At 39.4% G+C, this 11990-nt stretch overlaps 1 protein-coding gene across 1 annotated transcript; it reads right to left on the bottom strand.

Moving 5' to 3' along the window:
• Positions 1-11275: 11275 nt before the first annotated feature.
• LOC126553887 (uncharacterized) lies at positions 11276-11990 on the bottom strand. Its single transcript, XM_050208999.1, has 2 exons — positions 11732-11990; positions 11276-11627 (listed from the first exon to the last, which is right to left on the bottom strand). The coding sequence occupies exons 1-2, from the start codon at positions 11830-11832 to the stop codon at positions 11276-11278; spliced, it is 453 nt and encodes a 150-aa protein (XP_050064956.1). The 5' UTR covers positions 11833-11990.

The raw sequence follows: 11990 nt of genomic DNA, 5'->3' as shown, positions 1-11990 counted from the left end.
TTGTTGTATAGGAAAAACATTTATATTGTATTTTATTATATTTTTTTTATAGCTGGGGCTTTGTCAGTCATATCACTAAGTATATTTCATGTTATGTTTTTTGATACTTGTATTAGGCAGAGTTGTGCATCATTCGAATTACATTGTATTTAGATAATATATTCGAATGATTATTTCACAATTATTTGAATAAAAAATGATTCGATTAATTTTTATTGAAGACATTTCATTTGAAAATATCATTGTATAGGTATATAAAATGCATATTAAATATAATTAACACTAATTCCAATAGTAAGTTCTTAAAAAATAATATATTAATGACAAATATTTATTGATTACTTAACTTAAAACTGTAAAAGTAATAACAATGTAGGTACATAATATATTTTAATTATATAAATATATTAGTTTTATAATAAAAAAAAAAATATTAAAGTAGTAAAATATTCAATATAATGTAAAGTGACATTTTCTTTTTTTATTTATCATTCTGCCAAGTGACCGCACCATTCGAAACAAAATATTCTGCAAACAAATCCCTTATCCTCATTGCCTCAAGTCCTGATCTACGAGGCCACTATCCTTAGTGGTACAAAAGAGGACATATCATCTTGATCATTTCTCCAGGATCCCGGACAAAATTCATTTTCTTTTTCAGAATCAAATGTTCCCGGGGGTGAATAATTTGATTTAGAAGTTTTGCTTTTCCTCAAAAAATTGTGTAATAATACACACGTCATTGTTATATCGGTAACTTTCTGTTCGTTCAGTAAAATAGTTTTCGGAAAACACGAAAAACAGACGATATAATTCCGAACGCATTTTCGACAATCCGTCGAACTCTTGATAATCTGTAATTAAATATTCGTTTCATACTGCCTTTTTCGTGAACTCCTGAGTATGGCTTCATCATATTTCTTCCCAATGAAAATGCACCATCTCCTATGAATACATAAAGCATTAATTCTGTTTTTGAGGGGAGTGGCTCATCTAATGGCAGCATTATTTCATTTGCCTCTAATTTATGCCACAAAGACGTGTTTTTAAAAACCCCACTGTCATTTAAACGACCTTGGCAACCAATATCGACATAGGTGAACATATAGTTTGCGTCAACTAATGCCATAAGGACAATGCTAAATGTTCCTTTATAATTGTAAAATTCCGTGCCACTATTTATTGGACATTGAATAACAATATGTTTTCCATCGATTGCACCCAAACAGTGAGGAAAATTCCACCTTTCATTAAACTCATGAGCAACCTTCAGCCATTCGTCTGTTGTTTGGGGCAACTAAAAATAATAATAATGATTTAGAATAAATATAATAAATAATAAATAATAACTATAGAATAGTATCGTGTAACAAATATTATTTATTTAATTTAGTTTTATTTTGCGTAAATGTATCTCTTCCGCGTATTTTTATTAAAAATTACTAATAATTCGCCAATTAAAAAAAAAATAATATATGTTACATTGTTTAAAATTTTTATATTGCTTAATTATGTTTAAATACTAAAGTATTAATTTTTTTCCCCCCAAATCGTATCCAAATTATTTTTTATTATTAACAAAGTAGCACCCACCATAAAAAAAAATCTTAGATCCGCCACTGACAAAAAATGTATAATACTTGCAAATTTCGCAATTTTGACATATTTCGTATAAATTCAAACTTTAAGCACTTATAAAAAAAAATTGTGACTAACGATTTCGTATTTTTTTTTATCACTTTAAGAACAAATTATAAGAAACCTTGTATTAAATTTTCAAGATTTTCTGGGCAGCCAAAAAATTTTTATCGTTATTTTAAAAAAAAATTCTCATAAAAATCGAAAATTTCAGTGGTCTATAAACCAAAAAAATAAAATAACTCAAAAAGAGTCAAAATATTTTGAAAATTTAACTGTATATAGATAACACTAACATAAACATTTGGGGAAATTTTCAAGTATTTACATTTTACAATGAAAGAATTTATGAGTTGCAAAAACATAAAAAAATAAATAGATTTTGTCAAAATATAGGTTTTACGTAAAAATTCCCGTTTTTCCGTTACTTTTTTTTTTGTTTTTCCCAATTTTTTTGAAAACTGTTGGAACATTTTACTTTTTACCTATATATATTGCAAAAAGGACATAGGTAAAAATAACATATTAAAAACATAATTACATTAATTGTATATAAAAAAAAAATATAATTATTAAAAAATAAACATTAAATTCATATTATATTATAAATCTTATTATCTCATTTAACATTTATCATACTTGTCTATTCAGTTTATTATTGAGAAATAATTAGTGAGTTTCTTATGTTATTATTTTTATAAATTGTACTTTTTTGTAAAATTTTCTGACTTGTTTACAATAACGGGTTTGTTATCGAATAGTTTATTTGTTATATAGAAACATTAAATTTAAATTTACGCATTATTAAAAATCAAGATCATAGTTCTGAAAAATAATTCATTAAATAGAAGTTTTATTATAATTCATTAATGTTCAAAAATTGTTTTAATTCCAAAAATTATTTTTAAAATGAAATTTTACTTTTGGTTTTTTAGGAATTATTAGATCAATCGACTGTTGATGTTATTGGAATAGATGAAGACCAACACGATACGAGAAGAAGAAGATACAGAAACTACATCGACATCAACTACCGAAAAAATTTTTAAATCGCCTGCAGCATCCACCATGAAGAAAAAACGCAAAGCGAATGACCACTTTATAGAAATTGAAAGTCGAATGGATGAAGCATACAATATTTTAAAAAAAGCTTCGGTGGAACAAAGTCCTGACATATGTTCGCTTTATGCTGAGCTGCTTGCAAAAAAATTAAGAAATTTTGACGATAAAACCCGCGAGATAGCTATGCACGAAATAGATAACTATTTATTAATCTTAAATACAATAGAGCACAACACAATTATCTACCTCAAACACATCGTGACATTGGACATACATACCAAATTCATCCATTTACATGATTATATAATCCATCACCAAGCTCTCTAACAGAATACACGGCACCGTCACCACAATCTCAGTCATCTTCCTCAAGTTATTCGCAGTTTCCCACCAACATAGAAAACCCAGTACGGCAGTACCTGGACCGTCATTTGAATATAATGACAGAACTTATGAAACATTTGACATTTAAAATACATAAAGAGTATAAGTATGTTACTACCTATATTTTTTTAGAATATCTTGTTAATTATTGTGTTATTTTTTTTTTACCAGTATTTAAATTTGATTTTATTGGTTAGTATAGAGGAAAAAATATTTATTTTCATGTTTTATTATTTATTATTTTTATTTATTATATCTCAAGTTAAATATTATGTGTTAATTTTTTTATTTACAAGAAAGAATTAATTATTTTTTTTTTTTACTTTATATATTTGTTTTTTATTGTGTATAGTACATTATAATATATAACTAAAGTTGGAAATATTTTTTTTTATTATCTAATTAGAAGGAAATTATTTTATTTACGAAATATGTCATTTATAAGTTTGCTGTTTTCATAATACTTATTGTTTGTATCAATGTATTTTTTAAATAATAATAGTTATTAATTACCTTTGTAATCGCCGGGATAGCTCGTACGTGATGCCGTCTACTATCTCGACTCGCGTTGTGTTGAGGACTAACGGGGAAGTGTGAATTTAATTATATATATATAACAACAACGTTAGATAAGATTATATAACATAAAATTGTGTATTAGATAACATATAAGCGTAGAAATATAAATATAATAATGATTGTGTCCGTATGGACCTAATTAAAGGGCGCCCCTAATAAAATAATAATATACAAAAAAAGACAATACGTATATATAAATACTTAATAAATATACGATGACAGCATCACCGGATTGAATATAATAATAATGGAGATTATACAATATAAAAAAATAATAAGCTACTGGCCTGGGAATTGCACTGGCTGGTGGTGTTCCGTTCAAACAGATTCCACAGATGATGGATGGCGGCACACGGGGCACGTATCAATGTCCACCACTTTAGCAATAACGGCGCAAACGGCACACACGTTATCCACGTCCGGCGGCAATAACAGAAAAAAGGGTGCAACAATGCCGGAAACACGGCGGATATCGCCACAGGCTTGAAACGCGGCAATCCGTCGATCAAAACCACACGAGGTTCTGTCACCAAAAATGTGCGGCACGAGACGGACACCTATCCGGCTCGACCGTAGGAAAAAGACAAAAAGCACGGCGCGGGGTGACAGCTGTGACGAGTCCGCAGATAAAAAAGGTGTGTGACCGCGGTGAAGGTGGGGATGGCTGCCCGACCGATAATTCGCGCCGATCACGCGACTTGTAAAGCCTTTGGCGATTAGATGAATCGGCGGGAAGTCATTCGGGTTCGAACATCCTCCCCCCTGTGAGCTGTGCCTCACAAGAACTTGGTCGAACCGGATGGTTGAACTTCAGTAACGATGTGATGGTCCAAATGATGTTACATGTTCGTTGCAAACCAGGCCAGACAAGTAGAAACAAGAGAAATATGGGGTTATGAAAAAAAAGTACATTATTTTTTTAATGATACGTTATAGTACCAGTAATATACATAACCAAAATTATAAATAACACATAGAACATATGGGTAGTATTAACCAATAAACGACTGTATAAGTTTAAATCAAATAAATTTACAAAAAATACAATTAAACAACTATAGTACATAGTAAACTAGATTAATAAGATTAATATTATATAATACAAAATATGGTTTTCGGACATCCACGTCCGCACACCCCGCTTGTCCTACAACTCGCAAAAGAATGTTCTTGCACTCATCAGGCGACACAACACTAAACGTAATATAATACAATAAAATATGGATGGTTTGGAGCTGGGCGCCGGATAGGCAACTCCGAAGTGCACAGTGCGTCAAGGCGGCGGTGTGGCAGCGCCAACAACAAAAAAAAACATTATAATATATAATAGGAAAAAGGAAGGCGGAAAGGGAACAACGATAGAAACCTCAAATGTAGAATATACCTTTTCCCTTTTTTTTTTCTTTTTTTTTTTTTTTAGTTAGCTGGGAGAAGAACGAGTTTCACCACTGGGCGCGTTATCTCTCCCATACGTGTCATTACGCGTGCGACCCGAACGTGACCGTCAGGCCCTGGTAACAATTCCACCACCCGGCCGAGGCGCCACGTAAGAGGAGGGCTTTGGTTATCGATCACAACGACCATATCGTCAATATTAAGATTTGGTACACCCTCGGTCCACTTGGACCTTCCCTGTAACGTGGTCAGATATTCCCCCGACCAACGCCGCCAAAAGGTTTGATGGCATTGGTCCATCAGCTTCCATCGATTGGTTAGGCTGCGGGCGGAGTCCGGGTTTGACCTAGGAGGGATTGCTAAGAGGGGCTGTCCTATTAAAAAATGCCCTGGAGTTAGGCACTCAAGGTCATGCGGATCGGGCGACGCCGGCGTGAGGGGGCGCGAATTTAATACGGCTTCTACCCGAGATAAAACCGTGATGAACTCCTCGTAGGTAAAAATATGAGTCCCCATGACGCGCACTAAAAGACGTTTTGTCGACCGGACAGCTGCTTCCCACAGACCGCCGAAATGCGGGGCGCTGGGTGGGTTGAAATGCCATACACAGGCCGTGCGCGTATTTGCAATGGCCGCTTGACCTTCCGGGCTTTCGATCAAGGTACGCAACTGTCTATCCGCACCGACGAAATTGGTGCCGCAATCCGAAAAAATGTCTGTGGGTAACCCTCGACGGGCGATGAAGCGGTCAAAGGCTGCCAAGAACGCATCGGTAGATAAACTGGTCACCACTTCCAGGTGGACGGCTTTGGTACAAAAGCATACAAACACAGCAATATAAATCTTAAGAATACGTGTTTTGCGTAAGCTCAATTCGCGCATTTGGAGGGGACCCGCGAAGTCTACACCAACTTGTTCAAACGCTCGTCGCTGTTGCACACGAGAGCTAGGCAGATCGGCCATATAGGGCTGTAACGGTTTACCGTCTAGCCGTACACACACGGTACATTTTGAAATTACGTGATGTAATACCGATCGCAACGACACAACCCAGAACTGGCGTGTAATTAGCGCGGCCAACACTCGTGGTCCGGCATGACATGTTATTGTGTGCCACCGACGACATAACAATTCGGCAAAGTGCGATCGCTTAGCTATTAAGATAGGAAATTTTTGGTCGTAGTTCAACAGTGAATGTCGCAGACGGCCACCTACCCGTATAACACCGTTCGGGTCAACGAACGGAGATAAGCGAGCTAACGGTTTAGCTGAGATGCGACTCCCCGTAGATAACTCACGCAATAAAACATGGAAATAAGCGCGTTGCGATGCGGCAGCAAGGACGCGGGTAGCGCGATCTAGCTCCGATTTAAGAAAAAAAGCGTCCGGACTAGATTCGGAACGTCGGCGGCGGCATGCGTCGGTAAAACGATGTACATATGCGACGACTCGTACCATTCGGTCATATTCAGAAAAACGCTCAAACCATTCACCTGTCGTTTCGTCCACGCGTGCGCTGCACGACACAAATTGATGCTCGGGAAGGTCACACAAAGGGAGCAAATGGGGAGATTCGTCCCACACCGATGGGTCGCTGCACGTCAACCGTGGACCGTGCCAATATAAATTAAACTGTGACAATGCGGCCGGCATTAAGCCGCGGGACGCACAATCGGCGGGATTGTCGGACGATTCAACGTACGACCAATTACAATCCGGTAATAGAGTATGTATTTGGTACACGCGGTTTGATACGTAAGTCTTAAAGGATTCGTGTGGGATTTTTAACCACGATAATACCACCATAGAGTCCGACCATGCTCGGATACCGAGTATATTAAGCTGAGGAGATAAAATGTCACGGATGCGGCTTAACCAACGGGCTAGTAGTAGTGCTGCATTTAACTCGAGGCGTGGTATCGTGGTGGCTTTTATAGGTGCCAACTTAGTCTTGGTACCGATAAGAAAAACCGACGGGTCTCCGGCGACATCGGTCATTCGTATGTATACTACCGCTGCGTACCCGCGTTGTGATGCATCGCAAAAACCGAGCAAATAACACGGCGCGGCGTGATACGCATTAATATAACGTGGAACGCGTATATTTAACAGTGACGGTAGGTCGGACACAAACGCTCGCCACTCGGCGGCAATGTCGGCCGGCAGGGGGTCGTCCCAACCTAGGCCAGACTTCCAAGTGCGTTGCATGATTATTTTTGCTAAAAATACCGCAGGACCGAATATACCGAGCGGGTCAAAAATTCGGGCAACTAATGATAATATGCCGCGTTTCGAATATAGAGGTTTTGGTGACAAGCTCAAGGCACACTTGAAAAAATCCCCCTCCGGATGCCACTCCAATCCTAATACTTTAGTGCCGGAATCTTCAGTAGATTCAAAAGGCAAAGGTAGTGATACACGATCGTCAACCGGCACAGCATCTAAAACAGCCGGGGTATTCGACGACCATTTTTTTAATTCAAAACCGGATTTTTTTAAAATTTGAGTTAAATTAGATTGGAGCACCAATACCTCGGCAACACTATCAGCTCCGGTACAAATGTCGTCCACGTAAGTCTGACGTAATAGCGCGTTGCGCACAGATTCACAATTCTCACAGTCAGTAGCCGCGATAGTTTGCAAAACGCGTAGCGCGAGAAAGGGCGCGCAATTGATTCCGTAGGTAACGGTGTTCAACTCGTATTCACCTAGCGCGTCGCGGGGCGACGCTCGCCACAACACGTGCTGGAATTTGCGGTATTCCGGTCTGACTAAAATCTGTCGATACATTTTACAAATATCTGTTGTGAAAACGTATTTACAGACGCGGAATCGGGTCAAGACATCTATAATGTCCTGTTGTAGCTTAGGACCTGGAAATAGGCATTGATTCAGTGACGGCTCTCGGAAACCATGCGCCGATGCGTCGAACACAACCCGGATTTTTTTAGCGTCTACTTCGGGCCGATATATAGCGTGATGAGGTATAAAATAATGACCGGGTGATTGCGTTAAAGACATGTGTCCCAGGGCAATATATTCAGACATGAATTTGTCATATAATAATTTTAGTTCTGGGTTGCCGGCTAATTTACGTTCGAGCATTTCGAAACGACGCGCTGCGACTTCGCGCGAACCGACAAAAGTATCGCTCAATACGGGCGACCGGAAAGGTAGTGGTACCGAGAACCGACCGGAAGATGAGCGTACAACCTGGTCAACAAATAATTTTTCGCATTGCCCATTATCGGTAAAAGTCGTAGGGGCCACTTGAGGCTCCTCTACATGCCAAAAACGTTCCATGAGGTTTTCAATCGATACAGTCATCGCGACGGGCATCGAGTCATAAAATTGCGGTTGGCAATCGGAAATAGGGCCAATTAGAATCCACCCGAAAATTGAGCTAAAAGCGGACGCTAAATTGGTACCTAACGAAATCTTTCGACCGTCCATGATCGAAGCGAATACGTCACCACCGAGCAGCAAGTCAATGGGTGAAGTAATATTGAAATACGGGTCCGCCAATGCTAAGTTCGAATACCGATCTTTTACTTCCGTCGGGAGCGATTGTTTTGGTAAATCACCTGTTATGGTCGGTAGTACCCAGGCGCGTACTGATAACGCGGGCTCCGATGCGAAACGTGGTTGTACCGTGCACTCGACACGGCCTAATACGTTAGATACTGCGACGCCTGACAGACCACTGATAGGCGCAGTCCAACGCGAACGCCTGAGACCCAAGCGGTCGGCACAATCACTAGTAATCGCACTAATTTGCGACGCGCAATCCACGAGAGCGCGCATAGTGTGCATGGACCCCGCGCGGTCGCGAACGTGTACCAATGCAGTACCTAACAACACAGCTGTCGCCGGTAGGACAGGTGACGGCCGAACGGCCGTACACATTGACACTGTGGCGGGGGGAGCTTCCGTATTATTACGCGATTCCCTTTCGGTACCGTGGAGAAGAGAATTATGTTTCCGGGAACATTTGTTACAATTTGGTTTCGACTTGCACCGCGGGGCCCAATGATCGGCATTGAAACAATTAAAACATAGTTTGTGTTCGCGGGTCCAACACGCGCGGTCCTCACTAGACCAAGATTTAAATTGCGCGCATGACGTTAGTTTATGGGACTCGGAACAACAAGGACATTTCATAACACTGTTGGTAGTAACTAAAGCTGTCGGGCGATAGCTTAAACGCTTCCCGAGCTGTTCTCCCCCCTTTCCGGACGAACACGTCGGTTTTACACCTTTTGACGGAACAGCAATGGTACCACCCTTTTTGGAGTCACCCACCACTTCTAGTATGGCCACGCGGGACCTGACAAATTCTAATAGCTGACTAAGAGTCGGATAGTCGGCGGTGCTCTGCGCCTCAAACAATTTGCGCGTGTGCACCGGAAGGCAACGGAAAGCCATTGAAAATAGTATAAACGAACCTAAATCCGGGATTTTGAGTGCCGTTAATAAAGATTGATTTTCGTGGAACGTACCTACGAATGCGTTAAGGTCTGACAGCGACTCTTGCGTCATCGACGACGCATGTAATAATTGCTCAACGAGGGACATGGCGACTAAGCGCGGGCGGTTGAAACGGTCGGACAACGTGGACCAGACCAGCTGATAGTTATCGGCAGCTACCGGAATGCCCTGTACCGCTTCGGCGGCGGGACCTTTTAAACAACTAATTAAGTAGTACAGTTTGTCTATAGTTGAGATAGATGTATGAACGTCAACACGCATAGAAAATTTATCACGAAACCCGGGCCAATCTCGAAAGTCACCCGAAAACGACGGCAAAGGTATTTCGGGCAACCGGGGCGACGACGTTCTAGTTTCGTCAGGAAGGTTCAAGGTCGGCGGCACCTTTTGTTGAATATAAGACAAGTCTATAGCTTCCACTCCCTGAGGTATTAAACTTGAGGCCACAGCCTTTGCAGCATTGACCAGTTGCCGCACTTCGGAGGCCAAGTCTGGTGAATAATCTTCGGTCTTACCTGATAATAAAAGCCCGTCCAATACCTCATCATCCTCCGTCTTGAATTGTATCCACAGCGCGTCTAAGTCCGCGGCGTTTACCGAAAATTCGGGACCTAACAGGGGCTCCTTGGGTATACGCTGCGACATTTCATGAATACGACGTATTTGCGATATGACCGTAGTCCGCCTTAATGTAGAACGCGCAACCCGACGATCAATGCGGGTAGTTTCCTGTTCGTCAGTCATTATGATAATAAATTAAATACCAATTAGCTGACCACAATTAGCAGACGCGCCAGTGATGAATAAATAATAGGTATTTGAGCAAATACAAAAGGAATGAAAAGCGCCGAACACCGCACCTACCACACTACAGGCACAACACAGCTACCCAACACAACGCTGCCAAACCCCCCACTAAAGGCGGAATAACCACGCTCTGCTACCAAAAATGTAATCGCCGGGATAGCTCGTACGTGATGCCGTCTACTATCCCGACTCGCGTTGTGTTGAGGACTAACGGGGAAGTGTGAATTTAGTTATATATATATAACAACAACGTTAGATAAGATTATATAACATAAAACTGTGTATTAGATAACATATTATGCGTAGAAATATAAATATAATAATGATTGTGTCCGTATGGACCTAACTAAAGGGCGCCCCTAATAAAATAATAATATACAAAAAAGACAATACGTATATATAAATACTTAATAAATATACGATGACAGCATCACCGGGTTGAATATAATAATAATGGAGATTATACAATATAAAAAAATAATAAGCTACTGGCCTGGGAATTGCACTGGCTGGTGGTGTTCCGTTCAAACAGATTCCACAGATGATGGATGGCGGCACACGGGGCACGTATCAATGTCCACCACTTTAGCAATAACGGCACAAACGGCACACACGTTATCCACGTCCGGCGGCAATAACAGAAAAAAGGGTGCAACAATGCCGGAAACACGGCGGATATCGCCACAGGCTTGAAACGCGGCAATCCGACGATCAAAACCACACGAGGTTCTGTCACCAAAAATGTGCGGCACGAGACGGACACCTATCCGGCTCGACCGTAGGAAAAAGACAAAAAGCACGGCGCGGGGTGACAGCTGTGACGAGTCCGCAGATAAAAAAGGTGTGTGACCGCGGTGAAGGTGGGGATGGCTGCCCGACCGATAATTCGCGCCGATCACGCGACTTGTAAAGCCTTTGGCGATTAGATGAATCGGCGGGAAGTCATTCGGGTTCGAACAACCTTAATTTCATCTTTTAATTCTTGTATTAATGCACTGCATACTTCTTGAACACATCTTGACACTGATTGTGGAGAGAATTTAAACATATAAGATAAACTAATAAAACTGTCTCCAGAAGCTAAATATCTTAATGTAACTGCTAATTTTTCTTGGATAGGGATAGATTTTCTCATATTGGTGTCAGTTTTTGTTATTGATGGTCCAATTTTATTTAACAAATATTCGAAATCTTCAGGTGACATTCGGCAAAAATTTTCGAATTTTTTTGTAGAGTTTAAAGTCAAATCATAAAGCATATTTGTAGCATTGTACCTGAAAATTAAAATGCGATAATTTATAAAATTAAAAAATAAATACCTACTGATATTATATAATATTGAAATTGAGATTATTATTAAGATTATATAGGTACTTACTTATTTCGACTTTTATAATATTCATTCACCCAATATCGTCTTCTCTTTCTTGTCACCTTATCTTTTTTGTTATTATTTATTAAAATTTCACCACTTGCCATAACATAATATGCTGCAGCACAAATTGCAAGTTTTGATTATTTCGTTTCCATATTAAAGTATTAATTTAAAAAGTTAAATTAAATTATTATTAAAAACACACAATAAATAGACGTCTACACTTCGTGAGCTACAGACGTAAAATGGTTGTTTAAGCCAA

Source organism: Aphis gossypii, unplaced genomic scaffold, assembly GCF_020184175.1.
Source record: "Aphis gossypii isolate Hap1 unplaced genomic scaffold, ASM2018417v2 Contig00365, whole genome shotgun sequence".
NCBI classification, from domain to species: Eukaryota; Metazoa; Arthropoda; class Insecta; order Hemiptera; family Aphididae; genus Aphis; species Aphis gossypii.
Note: the sequence above shows the minus strand (reverse complement) of the source record. Positions and strands in the feature narration are given on the sequence as shown.

Coding starts and splice junctions, on each gene's coding strand:
- LOC126553887 (XM_050208999.1), bottom strand. CDS start 11,832: ATGGCAAGTGGTGAAATTTTAATAAATAATAACAAAAAAGATAAGGTG. Junction 11,628..11,731: donor TATTATAAAAGTCGAAATAA/GTAAGTACCTAT, acceptor TTTAATTTTCAG/GTACAATGCTACAAATATGC.